The 24,325-nt window shown below is 34.4% G+C and overlaps 1 protein-coding gene across 1 annotated transcript in view; it reads right to left on the minus strand.

Moving 5' to 3' along the window:
• Positions 1–15,603, minus strand: part of LOC145010859 (alpha dioxygenase) — a 71,380-nt gene extending 55,777 nt beyond the window's left edge. The window contains exons 1-2 of the mRNA XM_078969420.1: positions 15,338–15,603; positions 14,864–15,124 (exon numbers count right to left, since the gene is read on the minus strand). Of these exons, the coding sequence (XP_078825546.1) occupies positions 14,864–15,124; positions 15,338–15,454 (378 nt within the window). The 5' untranslated portion in view covers positions 15,455–15,603. The remainder of the gene's footprint in view (positions 1–14,863; positions 15,125–15,337) is intronic.
• Between the last annotated feature and the right edge of the window lie 8,722 nt (positions 15,604–24,325).

The following is a 24,325-nucleotide window of genomic DNA, read 5'->3' on the forward strand; positions in this document are numbered from 1 at the left end:
ATATATACAGAGAAAGAACTATTGGTCCTCTTCCCTTCCCTCTTGGCACAACCCTCCTGTTGTGCTCAATCTTTTCAATACCCAAGGAAGTGAGTAACACTTCAAATCCTATCCCTCGTCAGTCACAAGACACCCTTCATATCATACATCCATGACCCCATTGAATGGGTCATCATATAGTAGGTAAACAAATCTAATAGCTTCCCATTACTTCCTTACCAGGGATTATTTCTTACTCCTCTTCAGTTCATCCAGTAAATTGATGGTTACATCAATTATTTTCATTTGAATGCCCCTTCCTTTACCTATGACTTAGTGACTAATTGACAACATTATTCTTCCTTAGGTGATATACTACCTTACAGTCATAGTCCTGGTCCTTTAGAGTTTCCATTCATCTTGTTGTATTGTGTTCAAGAATAACTGATCAAACATGTAACTAACATTCTTGTAATTAGGAAAGATCTTCACCTGGTTTGGCTCTTGGTAATTGATGCACATCTACATCATACCATCTTTTTTTGTGCCAAACAACACTTGTGTACCCCATGATAATGTACTATATCAAATAAAAACATTAGCAGATTTTGCAACTGTTAAATAAATTTTTTCATCTTTGTTGATGTACTCTGTCACTCTCATATTCCTTTGTTCTAACACCAAGAACTAATCCTCCAACTGCTTGATCGCTGTTCAAGGACAAAATAGATCTCTAAATATTTTTGTAAACTCGTGTCTTGACATCCTCTTAATTGTAAACTTATATGTTGTGGTTGTTCGCACATAAATGTTTATCACGCGATTTGTATGTGGTTTTTAATTATTTATTAATAGTATATTTTACGATACGAGTAGTTTTGTGCAATGTTATTTGTAATTGTTTATCTACTGTGTGATTGTATTTGGCATGACATGTTTAGTGGGAACAGTTAGCTATTTAATTCTCGTGAGCATGACAGATGTGTGTGATCGGCGGGGATAGGAATTTTGAATTATACTAATTTCCTTGGATATCTAAAATACCTAAGTATAATTAATAGGTAGTACCAAGGAGAAGGGAAACGAGCCATTGGTTCTTTCTCTGGATAGATAGTCGTTTCCCTAAATTATGTAATCAGGTGATATGTTTTATTGTATGATTTATTGAACATTTATGAAAAAAAAAATCTAAGTGATGGACGTGTATGTGTAACAGAAACTTACTAGGCCCTAGACTCACCCATTTAGAAACTTTAAATGTGCGCAACCCAGGAAACTATTCAACAAGTGGCAGTGAAAAGGCCAATGAGAAGGATTGGTCAAGAAGACGATAGGGGAGTTCTACAAAGACGTAATAGCCAAAGTTGTCCAGTTGAAGGCTTTATTTTAAATTTATTGCTTTTGATGTAGTTTAGACAATAATTAATTTTTAGAATTGATCCTAAGAGATGTTAGAACGATTATTTGTTATTTAATCAATATTTGAAAATTATGGTGTTACATGTCAGTATATAAGATAGTCAAAGGCTTTCATTTGAAGCTAGTCTTTTACTCTCTTCTCTCCATAGCCAAAAGTTACTCCCTCTTCTACTCTTTACCTGTCTCTTTTCAAAATGTGACATCCCCTTATTTTCATAACCAATTAAAACTTTTTATTTATGCTTTAAGGTGTCGTGTTGCAGAAAATCCCAGTTTAATTAAATTTTTTTTGAGATAACATAAGTTATTTAACTTAATTAAAATACCATGGATGTCACCATTAATATCCAAACATACGTTACATTGTAAATATTAAAAAGTTCCATAAATACTAATAAAGGCACATCTATTATTTCCTTTGATATCTTAACCAGTTTTCCAGTAGCCTTAGTTCCACTACCTGTTATACATATAAATTGAGTGGGTCAGGTTTGGAAAACCTGGTGAGATGCATAGGGTTTTCAAGCCCATAATATTTTAGTGATATCAAGTCATAATAACATTCCTTCAAACAAACATTATATGTGTATATAATCAGATGTAAAACCACCTACCCTGCCCAATCGATTCTCACAAATCCTAATTTGATGATCATCTAGAAAAATCACCTTACTTGATGAATCGTATGAGTAACTGTTTGACTACACAACTAGGGGAGTCCTTGGCCAATGTAATTCATAACAAGGCAACCAATTATCAGAGTAATTGATAGATATGGTATCCCATTATACCTACATTTGTGGGTTATAAATTCACACTAGCAATGTAGTTCAATAGACCGCCTATAATAGTTAATTGTTGTCATCTACTCTGGTCAATGACCCATGCATACTTGCCAGTTGTCTGATCTGGACCTACCATTTCTAGTCATCCAAAAAGAGGAGGACTACTACACTTTGCTCCTATCTCACACTCTACCCTAGAATGAGACCTATCAGATGTTCAACCTATTTGGAACTAAATACCTTTTATAAGTCTAAGACTAACCCATACTATGTATAACGACATATATGATTATAACACAGTTCATAATTAGCAGTTGTATTACAATCCTACAAGTAACACAGTGTATAATTAATATAATTAGCGTTTAATAAATACTTTTATTAAATTATTCTCTTGAAAGTAACTAAGCACTTACTTTAAAAAATTAGCTTATTCGAGGTTAGGGCAACGCTTCGCCTTAACACTTTATCCTTTCAAAAGACCTAGAGTTAAATGACACCAAGTCTTAGTCTATTTTCGTATTTCTAGTGATTATACTAATGATAATCTTGATTCCTCAATAATCCCAATGTGTACATAGAGACATCACTCTCATAAGTAGATCAATTAGTATAATGACTAGGAATTACTGATAAATATGATTTATAGGTTCACAATAATGAACATGACTATAAATATATGTTACATTTAATTTAAAATGAGTGTATCCTTACTTACAGAGTTTTCTAGTAAGAACCAACAACGTCACAAACAAAACTCTAACCCAGGAACTTCTTTTTCCCTGGCTCTCTTATGCCACAGGGCCTTACTAAAGTGGTCATGGATTAGGGAGTAAACGGACTAGAGATATGAGAGAATTCCAGAGGAATGTGTGAAGAAAATCGAGTGAAAATGAAAGCTATATATATATATATATATATATATATATATATATATAGAGAGAGAGAGAGAGAGAGAGAGAGAGAGAGAGAGTCGGAAAGTGAAGGCGTGTCGCGTCTCCTATCTGGGAACGCCGCACGCTCCATCGAGGGCAGTGACGTAGATCCTATAGCATGATGACACGTGGCGAGATTCGGGTGGGTTTGGGTTAGAATACTGGTGCACACCACACCCTAAGTTTGCATGCGTGAAAATTTTAACTTCTTAGAAAATCCATATCTTCTTCATACAATGTATGTTTTATATGTTATTTATATCCACATGTAGCTATCGATGAGTACTACTACTTTCGTTTAGACTCGGTCGGCTAATTCTCTCTTTATTTTTAAAACAATATCTTTAACAAGCTTAGACTAATAAAGTATGTGTAAAAATCATAACTTCTGATATGATATCCATTCTCAACTACCTTTACATCAACATATAGGTATTGACGAGATCTTTAACTCTTGTTTAGATTGTTTTTCCTAACAATTAACAAATTTCAATTTTGATTTCTGAGCTATATACCGCTACATTGAAACTTCAAAAAATCAGGACTTCCTCTCACAAATTCCTATTAGAGCGTTCTATATATGCACAAGTTCACTTTTCCGATTACTACAACTTTTTTTAGATTATTTATCCAAAATAATCTTTTATTTGAATTTATTTGTAGCCCTATTTGTTGTTACGATTCCACATAACATTTCACATAGATAACATATACACCTAGTATCTATAAAATTCACATAAACACATATATATTTGAATAATATACTTTATTTAATCGTAGAAGATTCCAATCATGAATGCCATACATATAGATTCTTTACTATGCCTAGCGATAAACGCGAGCGTAACAATTATCTCCCACTTTGGATGATTCCATCTTAGAATCATGCATCAGTAAAATGATGTGGATAGAGACTCTTCATGCCGCTTTCTGTCTCCCATGTGAGGTTTGGCCCTGCCGAATGTTTCCATCGCATAAGCACTAAGTCAATCATCTTATTACGTAATTTCTTCCTATTGCGATCAACGATCACTTCATACTCTTTTATTAGCTTTTTATTCTCATCAATTCTTAATTCCAAAAGTGGAATCATATTGGGTTCTTTTCCTAATAACTTCCTCAAATAGAAAAAATGGAAGGTGTTGTGGATACGTTCCAGTTCAGGTAGCAATTCAAGTTTGTAAGCTTATTTCCTAATCTTATAAAGTACCTTGAATGGACTAATAAAACGAGGACTTAACTTCCCATGTTTTACGAATCTGATAAGTCCTTTCCATGGAGAGACTTTAAGTAGAACTTGATTACTGACCTCAAACGTTATAGGTTGTCACTTGTTATCTTCATAGCTCTTCTGATGACTTGGAGCATCTAACATTCTCTCTCGGATGATCTTTACTTTGTCGGTGGTCTGTTGAACCATCTCACGACCCACAAAGTGTTTATCTCCTGCTTCCAACCAACAAGATGGTGTAAAAAACTTCCGCCCGTACAATTCCTTCGTAAGGAGGCCTCTTGATTCTCGAGTGATAACTATTGTTGTAGGCGAATTCTACTTGTGGTAGGTGATCATTCCAATTATGAGTGAATTCTATAGCACATGATTGTAACATATCTTCCAATGTTTAGATAGGTCTTTCACTCTGTTCGTGCGTTTGTGGATGATAGGCAGTACTCAAACACAACTTCATACCCATTTCTTCTTGCATGATTCTCCAGAATATGGATGCAAATTGACTGTCTCTGTCTGACACGATCGACAAGGGTACCCCACAAATCTTGACAATCTCCTTTACATAGGTTTCTGCCAACTTCTCCATTGACCAGTTTTCTCGTGCGGCTACGAAATGTGTACTCTTTGTCAATTGGTCTACTATAACCCAAATCATGTCATGGCCCTTCTTTGTTCTTGGCAACTTAGTTATGAAATCCATGGTAATGTCATCCCACTTACGCATTGGTGTTAGCAGAGGTTCTAAGTCTCCATATGGCTTCTGATATTGTGCTTTTACTCTTAAACAAGCCACACATTCAACCACGTAAGTTGCTATATCGACTTTCATAGTTGGCCACCAATAGTAGGGTTTCAAATCCAAATACATTTTGGTGTTGTCTGGGTGTATAGAATACATTGTATTATGAGATTCTTCCATAAGAAGATCCCTCATTCCGCCCCCAGATACCATTTTTGAATAACTTCAACCCTTGATCATTTTCTTCAAATACTAATGACCTGCCTAGACATTATTCTTTCTTTACATCTTCAGCTAAGGCTCTAGTTTGATCCTCTTTGACCTTTTCTATAATCATTTAAATCATCTTGATCTTGAACAATCTAGCACTTTTTCGTTCAAGATTCACCATCCTACTCAATGCATTAGCTACAATATTTGCTTTACCAGGGTGGTAAAGTATCTTACTATCGTAGTCATTGAGTAGCTCCAACCATCGTATATGCCTCATATTCAATTCATTATGTGTAAGGAGATATTGAAGGCTTTTATTATCTGTAAATACTTTTCATTTGGTTCCTTTAAGATAATGTATCCAAATCTTTAGGGCAAAAACAACTTCTGCAAGCTCTAGATCATTTTTTTGGATAGTTTTGCTCGTGAGTCTTCAAATGTATCCAGGCATAAGCTACTACTTTGTCTATTTGGGTAAGAACGCATCCCAATCCAACTCCAGAAGCATCACTGAGAACTGCAAAGTCATCAGTTCCTTCCGGTAGGAATAGGTTTCGTGCTTCACATAACCGCTTGTTCAATTCACCGAAAGCATTTTCTTGCTTCTCACTCTAGGTATAAACAACTCCCTTTTCCGTTAGGGCTTTCAGTGGAGCTGCAATAAAAGAAAAGTTTGGATGAATCTTTCATAGTAACTCGCCAATCCTAGAAACTATGAATTTCAATCGGAATCTTTGGCATCTCCCATTTCATAACAACTTTTATCTTTTCTGGGTCAACCATTATTCCCTTCTGGCTAACCATGTGACCCAAGAAGTGTGTATCCCATTTCCAAAAGTCACACATAGAGAACTTTGCATATAGGTTCTCCTTCTTCAGGATTTCTAATACTTCTCATAGATTTCTATCGTGGTCTTGATTGTTCTTGAAGTAAATCAAGATATCATCGATGAACCCTGTTACTAATTTATCGAGAAAAGGTTTACAAAATCGATGCATCAAATCCATGAATGCTTCTGGAGCATTTGTTAGTCCAAAGGACTTAACATGGAATTCATAGTATCTATAGCTTGTTCTAAAGGTTTTATTTTCAAGGTCTTTCTCTCTTACCTTCAACTGGTGATAATCTAACCTAAGATCAATCTTGGAGAAGACCCTTTCTCTATGCCATCGATCGAATAAGTCATCTATCCTAGGTAGTGGTATCGCTTCTTTATCGTAGCCTTGTTTAGATCTCGATAATTTATGCATATGCTCACCATACCGTCCTTCTTCTTTACGAACAGTACGAGATATCCCCAGGGTGATGAACTAGGTCTCATGAAACCTTTTTTCCAACAATACCCGGAGTTGTGTCATCATCTCTTTCATCTCTATAGGTGCTAAATGATATGGTGCTTTCGCAATCAGCGTCGTGCTTGGAAATAAGTTGATTCTAAATTCTACCTGCCTCTCTAGTGGTAATCCTGGTAGTTCATCTAGAAATACCTTAGGAAAGTCACATACCACATGTATATCAGTTATTGTCTTCTTTTCCTTCTTTGTGTTGATCACATATGCAAAGAATGATAAAAATCCCTTGGTTAGCCATTTTATGGCCTTCATCATCTTGATGATTCCATACCTTACTCTACTTTTATCACCGTACACCATGAATGGCTCTCTCTTAAGGGGATTGATGTGCACCATCTTCCTTCCACATAAAATCTCCGCGAGACTTTCACCCAACCAAACCATACCCGAAATTAGGTCGAATTGGTTTAATTCGAAGGGCAATAACTCTTGAAAATAAATCCACACTCACTTGAAAAAAGTAGGTGATTCGAGGTTTGGTCAGTGCTTTGCCTTAACACTTTATCCTTTCAAAAGACCTAGATTTAAATGGCACTAAACCCCATTTGATATGTGTTTGACCCAGTATGATCAAACGTTTTTGGCTGACTCGGTCAGCAAAAGTTGTTTGTTAATCTTACTTTGGGCATCTGACTACATAATAACTATCTGATTCGATCAGCTACAAAGAGAAGATGGCTGGAAAAATAGATGCAGATTACCCTTGCCCCCTTACGCATCGATATCTACTTCAATCGATTGATATTTTCCTTCCATCACCAATAATCCTCTTCCTATTTAAAGATGCTTCAATATTCATGAAATTGATGTTTCTAGTTCTCCATCCACTACTACCAGTTCTCTTCCTATTTAATCGATTGTTGGGATTCGATATAAAAAATCAATTTCATGAAATTGCGGTAAAGCGCAGGGCTTCCTAACAGGTGAGTATCTTTTCCTGTTCGCTCTATTTTTTATGAGATTTCAACTTATTGTTCCTTTTTCGGTTTTGCTGTGAATTATGTTGTTCCTTTTCGATTTTGCTGTGAATTGTTGTTCCTTTTCGATTTTGCTGTGAGTTTTTCGATTTTGTATTTTGCTGAGATTTATTGGTTGTTGTTTCTGTGCTCGTTGCTAATGATGTTATGTAGTTTTTTTTACCTAATTGAATGGTCTAAATGGTGTTGCTGGTCTTTTTAGAAAGGTTGGATGGCAAGATAGTTGTCACGAAACTGAAAGGAAAGTCTTTGAAATCAAGTTTTATGAATTTGCTACATGTTTTTTTAATCAAAATTTGAAGCCATTAAGAAGAATTTTATTGTGTTCTTTTCCTGTGTTGGAGTTTAAACTTGGAGAAATCACTATGCACTTATTATATGTTTCTGTGTGTTTTCCTCTTGTGGGGTTTGAACTTGGTGTAATTATTGATAATATGTTTCAAGAATATTAGATTATTTAGAAAAAAAAAGTTGTGCGAAATTGATTATGTTTTTTAAATTTTGAACAAGTTTCTATCTTTTTTTTTTTGCAGAAATCTTGAATTCTGTTATGGGTGTGTTCTTGTCACCATTTTAATCCGCAAGGAAAGAAATCTTGCATCATAGTTTCATAATCTTTCCTTATAAACTTGATATTGGATTACAAATCAATGGCTTCTAAAAATCTGAATCCAATTTAAAATATCTACATCAAGAGAAAATTCTTAAATCAATGGTCTTCGATTGCTAATCGGTGTACTGTTGTTTTGTTTTGTTTTTATGACATTTAATGAGCAGGGGAATTTTGAGTACAAAAATATTATATGTATGTTTTCTTCTAAATGTTGAATCAAATTTGTGCTTAAACATGTATGTTTTTATAACTCTTCAACAACTTTATCCATCACTGTATAGAGACCAACAAGGTAAAATGGTCATTTTTCATCAGTTAGCATACTCAGTCAGATTTCTTACTCGGTCAATATTACTAACCTAGACAGATTTTTCCTAGTCATCACTTTCTCAGTCAGCAACTATCAAACTGGACCTAAGTCTTAATCTTTTTTTTTTTTTTTTTAATTTCTGGTGATTCTAATAATGATAGTCTAGATTCCTCAATAATACCAATGTATACATCAAGATCTATTAAATAAAGAATAAACAAGTAGGATCATATTGAAGGTAGGGTCCATTTGGTATACATAGTATATGGTTTGGAAATCCCACTTTAAACACCTTACTAACTACAGCCTAGACATTACTCCCGTAAGCAGATCAATCATTATAATGATATGGAATTACTGATAAATCTTATTTATGGGTTCATAATAATGCATATGATTATAAATATAAGTTACACTTAAATTAAAATAAGTGTAGACTAACTTACAGAGTTTTCTAGCGAGAACCGACAACTGCACAAACATAACTCTGACTCGGGAACTTCTTTTTCCTTGGCTCTCTGATGTTGTATGGCCTCGTTAAAGTGGTCAGGGATTACGAAGTAAAAGGGACTAAAGATACGAGAGAATTCTAGAGGAAAGTGTGAAGAAAATCGAGTGAAAATGAAAACTATATATAGAGTCGGAAAGTAGAGGCACGTCGCACCTCCTGGGTGTGTCGTGAGCTCAGTTGGGGGTGCTGACGTAGCTCCTATAGCATGCTGACACATAGCAATGTTTGGGTAGGGCTGTGTTGGAATGTCGATGCCCGCCACGCCCTACGTCTGTGCGCACAAAAACTTTCATTTCTTAGAAATTTCATATTTTCTTCATACGAGCATTGTTTTCTATGTTCTTTATATTCACGCGTATCTATCAATGAGTACTACAAATTTTGTTTAGACTCCATTGGCTAATTCTCACTTTATTTTTAAAGCTATATTTTTAATAGGCTTAGACTACTAAAGTTCGTGTAAAAATCATAACTTTCTCATATGATATTCATTCTAAAACTTCTTTATAACGACAGATAGGTATTTACGAAGATCTTCAACTCTTGTTTAAATTGTTTTTCCTAACAATCGACCGATTTCAATTTCGGTTTCTGAGTCGTATACTATTATGTTGAAACTTCGAAAAATCGTAACTTCCTTTCACAAATTCAGACTTGGGCATTCTATATATGCTCCCCAAGTCTATATATGCACAAGTTCGATTTTTCAACTACTTTGACTTTTGTTTAGATTTCTTATCCAAAATAATCTTTTATTTTTAATTTATATTTTATCCATAGTTATTATGTTCCGACATAAGATTTCACACAGATACATATACACCTAATATCTAAAAAATTCACATAAACGTGTGTGTGTGTGTATATATATATATATATATATATATATATATATATATATATATATATATATATATAATTTACTTTCATTTATTCGTAGAAGATTCAATGGTGGACGACATACATATAAATTATTAACTACTATGCCTAGCAATAAAAGAGAGCGTTGTAGAAGAAAAATTAAAGAGTTGGTTTTTTGCGCTTTTACTCTAAGAGTAATTATGTTTAGTTCTAAAAGGCTTAAGAAATTCATAATAGAAGCGAAGAACTAGCATTCTTGGTGACTCAAATTTGTTGGTGGATACCTTAGAGAAGTTCATCGTTTTTGTCTTTGTCATCTTCATCAACTCCCCTATTTCAAGTGGGATCAATAGCTAGAAAGGTTGATATGCTTAAACACCCTATTGTTGTTTTTTTTTTTTTATCTTTCTAACCTATAAATCGGATCCTTGATGGTATTGTTTTAAATGGTCTTAAACTAATAGTTATTTTTAAATAATGCTTTCGTTGCCGTAATAAGAAAAAGTTCATTTTAGCTACAAAACTCCATCATAAGGAACTGATAATTACCTATGTTTACTGTTTTTCACCCTTCAAATGTTTTATAGTCTTTCACAACCTGCTAATTATTGGAAATTAACATGGAAATTGCAACCTGAAAACATAAATATCAATATATTGAATCTACCTATCCGGAGAGGTAAAACAATTCCATATGTTAACCTTTAGTAATATTCAAAATTCTTTTATGAATTAAGATATGGTAAGTTTTTATATGAATTATTCATATGATCTATTTATTTTTTTATTTTTTTAGGAAGACAAGTTTCAAATGATATTATTGAAAATCATGCATTGATAAAGGTCGAAGTTTTTTTTTGAAAAGAAATGGTAGCAGCTTACTTAGATTCATTGAAATTCCATATTTAGTTGTCTTTCCGAGATCAAAATAGCTTGATCCATAATCAGTTGGCATATGATCGAATTTTTTTTTTGGAAATGCAAAATTGAAATGATAATGGCTCAACTCATATGTGAACATAAGGATGCATACAATATAATCATCAAAATTTTAAACAATAATAATAGACGAAAGTTCTTTATTTATGGATATAGTGTAACTAGAAAAACATATGTTTGGAGGATCTTATCTGCAAGCATACGTTCCAAATAACATATTGTTCTTATTGTTGCACCAAGTGGAATAGCTTCGCTATTGCTTATAGGAGGATGCACCGTTCATTTAAGATTTGTAATTCCAAATAATATTGACGAAGACTCAGTGTGTCCCATTGTTATCGACAGTGAGTTATGTTAGTTACTTAAGGAGACAAACTAATTATTTGAGATGAGGATCCGATGGTGCATAGACATTGTGTCTAAGCTTTAAATCGGACCTTGCTAACATTTTAAGTGTGTAAAACAAAGCCATCAATGTTCCACCATTTGGTGGGAAAGTTCTTTTGGAGGGAATTTCAAGCAGATATTGCTTGCCATACCAAAGGAAAGTAGGCAAGATATCATTCATTCATCTCTTAAGTCTTCAAAACTTTGCCTCCATTCTAAGATATTAAATTTAATTGTCAATATTCACTTACGAGTAGGTTGTGATCCGAAATAGTTTCCCAAAGATGAAGAATTTATAGAGAGGATACCGAAGATTAGTGACGGTGCCGTAAATGAGGATAATGATGGGCAAGCACATGTTGAAATTCTCGATTACATGTTGATTAAAGATGTTTGTGATCCTATTCAGGCAATTGTTGATTTTGTATACCCTTCTTTCATACCAGAATTACAAAGTACTAAAATCAGCAACTGTTTTCATCAATGTGCTATTTTTCCACCTATAATTAAGAAGTAAGCCATATAAACGAGTATATGCTTAATCAGACCCCCGATGATTATAATTAAGTTCGGAAAATTTATGCAATTCAGAACAATATAATTTTGTAACCGAAACATTGTACTCACCTAATGTGCTAAACTCCATCAAATTATCAAGAATAATGAATATTAAAGTTGAAAGTGGGTGCTCCGGTAATGTTGATGTGTAATCTTGATCAATCTCTAGGGCTATGTAATGGAACACACATACATGTAAACAAACTAGCAACATGCACGATTGAAGCAAAAATCATTTATGGAAATAATGTAGGAGCTTGAATGTTCATATTAGGGATCAAAATGGGTCCAAACCCGGACCGGATGGACCCGGACCCGGAACTGTTTATGGATTTTTGTAGAACCGGAAACCGGACCGGTATATAGGAACCGGTTCCGGTTCAGTTCCAGGAACGGTACTGGGTAAAGTAGGTCTAGAGCCGGAAAACCCGGAAACATCAAAGTGGGTAGGTTGGAACTGGATAAAGTGGGTTTAGAACCGGAAAACTCGAAAAAACCGGAATTTTTTGGCAATTACTTACTACTTAGTGGGTTAAACATTGAAAATTTTCATATTGATATCCCGATTTCGGGGGACTGTAAGTCATTGAATATGAATCTAAAATTGACAAAATTATAGTCTAAACTCATGTATAAACTCTAAAATATACTCCAGAAAAAAAATGTCAACCTGACTTTAAACGAATGATATATGCATGTGTTAATGTTTTCACATAACACAAAGTACAAAAACAAATAGCTGAAAAGTTCAGCTTTGATATCCCGACTTCGGAGGACTGTAATTCATTGAATATTAAACAAAAAATGACAAAATTATAGTATAAAATCGTATACAAACTCTAAGCTATAAGATGGAAAAAATTGCATGTCAATCCGACTTCAAAAGAATAAGATATCACATTTTAAAACTTTCATAAAATACAAAAAAGATGAAAAAGTAAAAACTTCCAGCTTTAAAAAAGTAGAAACTTCAATGAATACAAAACTAAAGATAACAAATTTATAGTCTAAAATCATCTACAAACTCTAAACTACACATTGGAAAAAACCGTATCTTAATCCGACTTAAAACGAATAAGATATGCATGTTTTAAACTTCTCACAAAAACCGGTTCCGATCCCTAAAAGTGGTTCCAGTTCCTAACACCGGTTCTGGTTCTTAGACCCGGTTTACCTGGACCCGATGGACCCAAATCCGGATAAAGCCAATTTGTAAACCCGGAACCGGAACCGGTTCTATATATTCCGGTTCTAACGGTTCCGGTTCCGGTCCGGTTTTTCGGTTTTAAATCTCATCCCTAGTTCATATCCATGATCCTTTTAACTTCGTCAGACAAATGGATTTCATTTAAATTTACCCCCAAACAGTTTCCTTTGGTATTGTGTTTGACAATGACAATCAATAAAAGTCAACGTCAATCATTTTTGGAGTTGAGTTATTCTTCTGAAGACTCACGTTCACACACATATAACTGTATTTTGCTTTGTCTAGAGTAACACGAAAGGATAATATAAAAGTGGTAATCATGGATGAAGAAGGACCCTATCAAACATACCGACTAACATTGTCTACAATTGAAGTACTCAATGAAGTACTTCAAGATTATAAATATTACATTAGTCATAAAGACCAGGTTGATGATGTTTGAATATCTTTAACCACATAGGGTACATAGATTGTGTTGTTAGACATTTATTTTTGGGTTATGTAATTTACATCTTTGCAATGGTTCTATTATATAATGTTCATATTTAGATGCAAATCTAGAAGCCGTAACACATTTTGAAAAAGCTACGCGGAGCTTTTTAGAATATGGATTGAGAGTATTTTCCTTTCAAAAACAGATTATGATGTTATAAGTTAATTATGCTATAATTGATGGTATTTAATGTGGTTGATACTTAATGAAGTATAATATATAACAATTCAAAATTTTGGAGAATTTAGTTAAATATTATTATTCATTCAAAAGTTCGAGGATTAAGGATAAAATTAACAAAAAGAAAAACGTTTTACTTTATTTTGACTAGTTGAACCAGTTAAACCGAATAAAAAAAACACATGAAAAAGAATCATTTACATAATAAAGTTTGGTGATTTTTTTTTCAAATTTATTTAGTTTTTTCCTAAATAAAAATATATGATAAATGTTATAAAGTTTTTGATGTGTTTGTACTCATCTAAAACTATATTTTATTTCGGTATTATATTTTATTTTCTTTTTGACGTATATGGATTGATGTAAAACTTATGGTTATATGTTATGTTAATTTATTTGGATTCATCTACAACTTATTTTAATGTGTATTTTTAATGTTAGAACTTGTAAACATCAAATTCATGATTTATATATACATGTATACGTAGGAAAATAGGAAAAAACATGAAAATTATAGAAACCGGTTGATCCGGCGGTCGAATCGGTAAAACCGGTGGAACTGAAAACCGGTCCCCATACCGGTTCAACTAAAAAACCGACTTTTAAAACATTATTTTTTTTAAGATACAATATCTTAATAAAAGAATGCTATAATTTCTTGGAAGGATTTAGGAGTAACGCAGGAATAAGTTTAAAAAATTTAGGTATTTAATGTGTTGGTAGCTAAGATGGTGCTAAAACACAATTTTGATTTTTTATTTTATACTGTTTGAGTCGGTCTTATTACAAGTTATTCGTTGGCCTTAATCCAGACTTGGTCCATGTCATCAAAGAACAAAAATGGGGTTATCGGCTGTCTTTGAAGTTTTAACTAAAGTAATTTATTTAGAGAATTTGATAGATTTTTTTAGATACAATGTATTAATATAAAAATTTATTAAAAAATATTTAGTTTAATAAATAGATATTAACGTAGATTCCTGCAATAAAAACTTAACTGCAGCACATTGCTACATTTCAGTATGTTTTTTCAAATCATATCTTGTTCAAATTGGTAAAGGTGCTATAATTTCTTGGAAGTTAATTTTCTATTCAATATTTTCAAATTAAGCAATACTTAGCAACTTTTGAGTTTTGACAATATAAATGAATCAAACATGTAGGAGAGATTACCCCGAACTTGGTAGTAGATGGAGGCATATTACGACCGAAAAATGTTCCTTGGCTGCCTACAGTATCATCCGTTGGATGATTGCACATCCCATCAGCCGTACGATGAAAATACTTTCCAACGTCATATTTGTTGCCACTCATGCTTCCAACATGTAGGAGATTATATCTTTGGTGCAAGTGCCTTCTTAGAATTAAATAACACAGCCCCAATGACACTGGTAGCCTATGCCATAATCCAAATTTATCCACCATATGCACAATCTAAAATCGTAACACAACAGATAAAACCATATCATTCATAATATTTTTCAAAAAAAAATTGTATCTAATCTTTTAAATCCAAATGTCCTTTGTAAAAAAATATTTTCATATGGAGTAAAATTATTTGAAGAGGTATTTCAATCAACAAACATAAGAGAGAGAGAGAGAGAGAGAGAGAGAGAGAGAGAGAGAGAGAGAGAGAGAGAGACTTACAATAAAGAGGATTGTGTCAAGGAAAGACATTTTCGTGACGAGAGGTCGTAATTCAGGATGAATGAAGAGGACTGAAGGAAGTGCGAGAGTCATGGTGTAAAGAAATTGTGGGTTCATTCGTGACGGGGTATTTGCTCATGAAAGGCATATGACTTACTCTCACATTAAAGATTGAATCTTACAAAATACTTCTAACACCATTTATAATGGACATCGGATAGCCACCCCAAAACTATTCAGCCACTTGGTTGCTTATCATATAAGGTATAACATTTCATCCTACACGTCCCTAACACTTGTATGAGAAAGGGAATACATGGTAATATTAGGTATATAACTAACAAAACTATATAGATTCACTTAAAATAATTTAGTATGATACATACTTTAAAAATAGTCCGTTTCCTATTTTTACTCTTGTTTCCTTAATTTTCATCTTCAAAAGAAAAATGTTACCAGATTTTACTTGACTTTGATTTTACTATTATGTCTAATTAGAGTTTTTGATTATTATTTAATTAAATAAAGATATTAAATAATTTTCATAATTATATATATATATATATATATATATATATATATATATATATATATATATATATATATATATATATATATTAAATGATATTCATAATTATAATTCTTTTTTATGAAGATTAATTAAATTCGTCATTAATATCAACAATAATATTCTTTCAGAATGAATTCGCATATAGTTTTTCATTTATGTGTCTATATTTTGTTTAATGACACACTCACTCAAAATACAACAAAGCTGCTTAGAACATGGAGAACAATATTGTATTATATTAGAACGAGAGTCTATTATAGAAGAATGAGAGTATATTCTAACAAAATGAGAATATATTCAAGTAGAATACACTTTATTTTTTTCATATTCCATGCAAATTTATTGTATTTTAAGTGAGTAAGTCCATAAACAAATTACAAACCCAAACATGACAACCTAGATGTGAATTCATCCTCAAATAATGTTATTACTGACATTAATGACAAATTTAATTAGTTTTCATAAAAAAAAAAGAATTATAATTATGGATATCATTTAATATAAATACAATTATGGAAACCATTTAATATCTATTTTTATTTAATTAAATAATTATTTAATTTTACTAAACTCCTATTGGTGCATTCTAGCACACAATAAGTATAAAAAACACATGAACCTAGCTCTCTCTCTCTCTCTCTCTCTCTCTCTCTCCCTCTCTCTCTCTGAAACATCCCAAAAAATTTTGTTTGAAAACTTTACTAAACCATAATATCAATTACCAAAAGATAAAACCATGAATCATGTATCTCAAAATGTCATAATAAATTTATCAAATCGAAACTAGTATCAAAATCATATCATAATATCAGAGTCTATATCCCAGGCAAAACTGTGGTGAGTGTCATGCCATCATCTCGAGCCCTTCCCTTTGCTAGCTGAGGTAATCAAAAACTGAAAATGTAAGCACGAAGCTTAGTGAGCTCCCCCAAACTACTACATACCGTACAACAACACATAAAGGACCTACTAGGCCTTGCCCACTGCATCAGACCAAAGTCCGGAAACTGCATCAGACTGAAGTCCGGAAATAACCAGGGCATCGCCCTCTGCATCGGATCGAAGTCCAGAAACTGCATCGGACCTAAGTCTAGAGCTAACCAGGGCCTTGCTCTCTGCACCGGACCGAAGTCCGGAACTAACCAGGGTCTTTCCCTCTGCATTGGACCGAAGTCCCTATCATTCTTTCAGTTGACCGGACTCGCTGAGTTGGGCCACTAACTTGCCGAGTCCCTATCATTCTTTCAGATCCTCTACGCGCTTCTACTCGTCGAGTTTGGCAAAGAATCGACGAGTTGTTCTTTGATACTAACATCGAGTCTAACTTCATCCAACTCGCCGAGTTGTATGAACAACTCGTTGAGTTCTCCTTCATCATATAAACTCGTCCAGTATGTGGCTCGCTGAGTTGTATGAACCACTCGTCGAGTCTGTTCTTGAGGCAAGAAGATTTCTTTGGACTCACCGAGTCCTAAGGATGACTCGTCGAGTCTCATGCATGCAATTACTATACAGTCGATTCTAGTCGATTTCAGTGCATCCAATCCATAGATCTGGGGTTCTAGGGCTTGTTTTACACGTAAAGTTTCCAACTTTACGTGCATGCACAAGAGAATGGGGCTAAAACACCAAAATCATCCAACAATAAGCACTTGGGGTTTGGAACAAGGCTATATTTGCATAAAGGTAGCTACATTGAGCTCCTAGAGCTCAATAACATCCAGATCTATGGATTCCATCCTAAGAAGAGTTCACATATCGAGTTGAATCATATAAAGTTCCAAGAGAAACATAAACAAGCATAAAAGAGGGTTAAATGGAAGAATAAGCAAAGTGATAACTTTATTACCAGAATATGTAGCAAATGGGAGTTAGATTCTGGATCTCCTTTCTCTTCTATTGGTCTTCTTTCCTTCCTTCGCTTCTACAACTTTCAAACTAGCACCAAAACACTCAAGCTCAACAATGGAGACTAGGGTTTACAAAGAAATGCTCTAGAGGTGCTGGGGGTTGGGATGGGAGGTTATAATGACGTTTAAATAGGGTACAAACCCTGGGTTTAGGGTTTTTTTCCAGACAGGCAGACTCACCGAGTCTGGAATATGGACTCGTCGAGTCGCCCGCTAAAAACGCGTGCAAATCTTGCCTCTACTCGACGAGTTGGGCTACAGACTCCCCCACTTATCTTAGACTTCGTCCTCGAAGTCTGCTGTTACTGATCCTGAAAATAACTCTGCATAGTTCTCCCTCATCTCCTCCTCAGTCTCCCACGTCCTCTCTGAACCCTTCCGGTGCTGCCACTGCACCTTCACTAACTAAACCACCTTTTTCCTCAAGGTCTTGGTCTTCCGATCTAAGATCGCAACTGGTCTCTCGATGTGGGGGATTATTGGAAAATTAATTTTATTAATTTCCAAAAAAATAGATTTTCTCCATTGTTGAGCACAAATTTTGGACTCTAAATATAATAACAATGAACTATTGATTATATATTCTTGTTCTCCTCCATGATATCTTTGTTTCGTATATCACACGTCGAAAATGGATTAAAAATGAATGAGAAATTACTTGTCAAAGTAGGGCAATTAGAAAAGAAAAATAAAAGAGTTGAAGTGGGTCTTAAACTCATCCCACATTGGTGGGAGAATGAAAATGAAATTGGTTTATAATTACAAAGACTAGCTACCTTTGTAAGACTTATTAGAACCAAGGCTTTCTCTTACGAGCGCACGCAGGGGGTGCAAATGCGAACCAATTTGGCTTCGGGCCACTGAACTTGTGTGCGAGCGCGTGTCCTGCGGGCACGAATGCACCACCGGTCGACCAGAAAAGTTCAAGGACCTTTTTTGAATTTTTTTTCCCTTTTGGTTAACAGTTACAAAAACGAATTAAGAGTTATTAATCATAGATTTCGGTTTTGATTTCTTGATTATTTGTCTTATTTAAATTGTAATAATTACGATTTTGTTTTAATTACATCAGTTACATTGGGCGGTATAAATACAATGCATATGTGACTGATTCGAAACACCGAATGAAACAAAATCACTCTCTTCCTCTCTTATGCTTTTGGTTCATCTTTTTTCTCTTGCAACAACCAAGGTGTAATCCATGCTAAGTTAGGGTTCCAGCAATCAAGAAGAATTGCTTCCCGCTGTCGTAACCTGGGAAACAAACACTCATATAGGGCGTATTTGTTTTAAGGAGATTGTGTTAAACACAGGCCTCAATCAATAATTTTAGGGTTTTATTCTTTCATATAATTTTTTTGGGTTATATTTCCAAACATATGTAATAGTATATTTTTGTAGAATATATAGGTACAATTATCTATAAATTGTGTTTGTTTGTGATTCGTAAGTGTTTTATTCCAATAGAATAATATATCAAGTTTTTTTTAAGAATGTGATGAAAAATTTGAACTTTTATCCAAGAATTCTAACTAAACATTATGGCTGAATAAAACCAGTTATACTTACAAATTTTTAAATTGAATTAACTTAAAACAAATAAGATTTTTTAAATCAAGAGAATTAATTATCCTTTCAAATCTGGAATTTTCCTTTTTTAAATTTATATTTATTGACTAAAATACCCTTATAATGAAATTAAATGGTATTTTTCAATTGTCTTTAATTCAATAAGATTTATTAATCACTTTCTTAAAATAACTAAAATGATTGGTTGGCAATCATTCCTACATCCACACAATAATTAGTTAGAACACACTGACCTAAGTCTATATATATATATATATATATATATATATATATATATATATATATATATATATATATATATATATATATTATCACAAGAAAATTAATAAAAAAAATTCATACATACATCATTCATATTTTAACAAAAAAATTCATTAAAAATTCACAACTTAATACAGTCAATTCACATCTTAATATTGTTAATTTACAAATCAGTACTCAAAATTCACAGCTTAATATAATAATTTCATAACTCAATGCACAAAAGTTACACATTCAAAGTCATATTCTCAACTTAAAACTTACATTTATACCTTCAGATCTATAGGTTAGTGCTTCTTTCAAAGTTTATTTACAAAAATATTTCCAATTTTAAGTTTCATATGTAATAATGTGTTTGTGAAAATAGGATTGAAATTCTTTTTATTTACAATCACAACATTCTCTTTTAATAATAGATGGATTGTAACACCTGGTTCCTGGTATGTATTTTAATCTAAGTATTTTTGCACTTTTAGCTGGGACTCGGCGAGTTGTAGGCCCGACTCGCCGAGTAGGGGCGAGATATTGAGCACGTTTAAGTTGGCGACTCAGCGAGTCCGCCAGTCTGGAAGAAACCCTAGATCCGTGGGTTTTGCACCCTATTTAAACCATGTTATGAGCCCCAACCTCGCCTCCTTAACCCTCAGAGCATCATTTAGCAAACCCTAACCATTCCTCGAGCATTTTGAGCATTTCTTGTGTGAATCTTGAAGTTTTGAAGAAAATAAGGAAGGTAAATCCAAAGGAGTAGAAGGAGATCCAAGATCTTGCACCCACAACAGAGTTTATTGAGGTAATAATCGGATTCCTTCTGTTTCTATGATTGATTCTCCATTATTAATCACATTTAGGCCATTTTATCTATTTCTTAGCTTGTTTATAGTAGAGATATCACATTGGGTTGATTAGCCTTCGGATCTAGCCATGTTTCAGTTCCAAAAACATAGATCTAACACCTTAATGGAGCCATTTTGCATGAAAGCCCTACATCTACTCTCTTAAGTGTCTTTTGTGCCTTTAAATCCTTTTTCATTCATATGTACACGTAAAGTTGGAAACTTTACGTGGTAACCAAGCCTTAACAACCCTGATCTATATTTTGTATGCATTGGTTTTGAGCAGAATCAATTGTATGGAAGTCGCATGCAACCGACTCGGCGAGTCGTTCCTCAGACTCGGCGAATTGAGTCGCGAGTCCTAGAGTTTTCTCCCTTCTATGTATTATGCCGAGTGGAACCAGTGGGTTTTAGGTGGACTCAGTGAGTCGGAGATCAGACTCATTCAGGGATGGACTCGGAGAGTCATTGCCCTGACTCGGCGAGTCCAAGGTAATCTTCATATCTCAAGAACAGACTCGGCGGGTTGCTCATACAACTCAGCAAGTCACAGTCGGAATGTTCATATGTTGATGGAGAACTCGACGAGTTCTTCATACAACTCGGCGAGTCGGATGCAGATTGACTAAGTATTTGTATCAAAGAGGAACTCGTCGAGTCTATGCCAAACTCGACGAGAAGTAGCAAGCAGAATTGAGAAATGAGAGTAGGGACTCGATGAGTTGGTGGCCCAATTCGACGAGTTAGGTCAACTGTATGTTGACTTTGACCAATAGGTTGACTTTGACCAGGGATAAAATAGTCATTTTACCATCAGTATAGTTTTCAGTATTTGATTGAGTGTACTTATGGAAATTGTAGCTGGGGAGATACCGGAGGAGCAACAGGCAGATTCAAGAGCAGTTCACTCAGTAGCCAGACTACGAGGTGAGTTTTCCTTCCAGTAGGAACGGGTCTACGGCCACAATGTCGACCTGTTTAGTTAGCAGTAGTTCCGGACCTCGGTCTGATGCAGTAGTTAGATTGCTTGATATCTTTGTGATTCAAGCATGTTTTGTGTTATGTGTTCCGAACTTCGTTCTGATGCAGTATGTAGTATATGTGCTAATGCTAGTTGATATTTTTATGCTATGCTATGTTATGCTCAGTCAGTTTCCGGACTTCGATCCGATGCAGGGGACAAGGTCCCAGTCATTTCTAGATTTCAGTCCGATGCAGTTAGTTTCGGACTTCGGTCCGATACAGAGGACAAGGTCCCAGTTAGTTTCGGCCTTCGGTCTAATGTAGTTTCCAGACTTCGGTCCGATGCAGAGGGCAAGGCCCTGATTAGTTCCGAATTTCGGTTCAATGCAGTTTTCGGAGTTCGGTCTGATGCAGTGGGCAAGGCCCAGTATGTGTTTATATGTTATTGTATGGTATGTGGTAGTTTGGGGGAGCTCACTAAGCATCGTGCTTACAGTTTCAGTTTTGGTTTCAGGTACTTCCGCAATTAAAGGGAAGAGCTCGGGATGATGGCATCGCACACACCACAACTTCAGCTTTTGTCTTGGAAGTTGATTTAGCTTTTCATACATATGATTTGATACAGCCATGATACAGTTTTCTCATGATACTTTGTTATGGTTTTGAGATATTGACGTATGGGTTTTCATTTTATGATATTGATCTAATGATTTTAGTAATGATTAAACAAAATTTTTTGGGTCGTATTTTTGGATGTTAGAAGTTGGTATCAGAGCCTTGGTTTGAGGGATTCGGATACACTTTCGGGTGTGTCTGAACTCAAACTAAGGAAACGGTAAAAGATTTTCAAGGGAAAAACATTTTCGTAAAAGATTTTTGAAAAAAAAGGAACTTAGAAAGAAAAAGAGTTTTGATAAGAGAAAAAGGTATGGTGCGTGTGATCAGCCGAGCTAAAGTAAGTACTCCTAAATTACCCATATAAGTTTATATTATCAGTTTCAGTTTCAGTAGAACAGCATGCTAGTATAGGACTAAGGATCTAGGAGGATACCTTCTGTGCCTGCTTTATGTGTTTCATCTTGATGAGAATTGCATGCTAGTAGTTAATAGATAGTAGTAGGATAGCCTGTGTAGGTTATGCCTGATAGTATGAGCTTAGCATTGTATGCTAGTACAGTTTCTTATTATGAGAATATTTTGCATGTGTATGTTTCTTTATCCGAATGTTGCTTGCTTTGTGCTTTGTGGGACTCTGAGTGATGGGAGTTAGCTATTAGGTGAATACATCACATCACATGTGGTTAGGGTTGAATAATCTCAGAGTGTCGGATTTGATCCTATTGCGTAGCTCTTGTTTTCGTCTAACCATTGTAGGGACGAGTCTTTTACTCGAAGGATTATCTGGGCCTCATTGCATGTGATGGTATTCAGGTGGTGGCTAATTGGCATTACAAGGAGGCCTTCAGCAGTTGAGGACTAGTTTGGATGGAGTCAAAGGTTTCCCTAGGGCAAGCCTAGGATGTGAGTAGCAAAATTCAGTAGTAGTAGAGTGACTTGGTGGAGTCAAGGCAGTTCTTGAGGAAAGTATGGATAGATGTGGAAGGTAGTGTTGGGTTTTGGTCATAAGACATCCTATGTGCTCATACAAACCCTAATGCTTGGATCTAGGTTTCTCTATTGTACATGCTTTGAATCCAAGACTATAAACCCTAATTCTAGTATTCAAATAATCATATTAACATAAGAATGAGTTTATAATGTTACCTTGATTGTTATGTTGCAATAACAATCCCAAATCTCCTTGTATTGACTTTGGAAGGCTTAGAGTCACAAGTGTCACTCCTCTAATGGCTCACAAACACCATAAGCAAGTGGAGAAGGTATAAGGAGAGAGGTGAGAGGTTAGAATTCGTATCTAGAACCTATTGGGAAGGCATACACGAATTCATGGCCCTAGGGGTGTTTATATAGGTGTAGAGATAGGGTTTCAGTCATTATCCTTATCTAGTTGATTATCCATTAAGCAACCAATAAGATAATCCTTGAATCCTTATCATACTCGAATTCTAAGGGATTTACACCTCAAATTCGTTCACCATATATATAAGATAATTCTTACCTTATTTTGTAACTATCACATAATTACAAATCAGCCCCTCTAGTTTAATTAATTACATTTTATCACATAACTAATTCTTAATTAATTATTGACCAATATTAATTAAACAAATATGATTTCTCCTTTAATATATTATTCTTATAACATATTAATAAATCATATTATCCTCTCTCTCTTTATTCATTTCTCCAATCAAGTTGCTTTGGTGAAGGCAACCCAAAAGGACCATGCACCATCGGGTCAAGTACATACCAAAATAGTTATGGACTTAGACACTAATCCAACAGTCTCCCACTTGGATAAGTCTAACAACTATTATGCGTATGACTTCAGATCCTGATCTGCAATCGTAGCTTTCCAAAGCCGCTGTCAACTCTGATCATATCAGATACGCGTGTCCTTAGATAAGGGATCATATATTCCTCCATTCTTGATATCGTCTGAGATATGATTTCTAATCATTCTCTTTGTACTACTTCTCGATTTCTGATTTATGACGACAGACTAATTGAACAAATCAAATTAGCCCTAGCCCGGCTGAGCATTTACGTATGTCATCACTAAACCATCGAGGGGCCCAAAGATATCGCTTTTATCCTACTTTGGATAAAAGGAACGGATAAACTTTGATACAATGCTTGCTTGCACTCACTCACCGAATTACACACAACAATATGTTTTATAACACCAAGTTACTGGTGCGTTTTCATATTATCAATGTGCAACCGATTCGCAAGA

The sequence above is a fragment of the Lactuca saligna genome, chromosome 8 (assembly GCF_052625555.1).
Source record: "Lactuca saligna cultivar CGN05327 chromosome 8, ASM5262555v1, whole genome shotgun sequence".
NCBI lineage: Eukaryota > Viridiplantae > Streptophyta > Magnoliopsida > Asterales > Asteraceae > Lactuca > Lactuca saligna.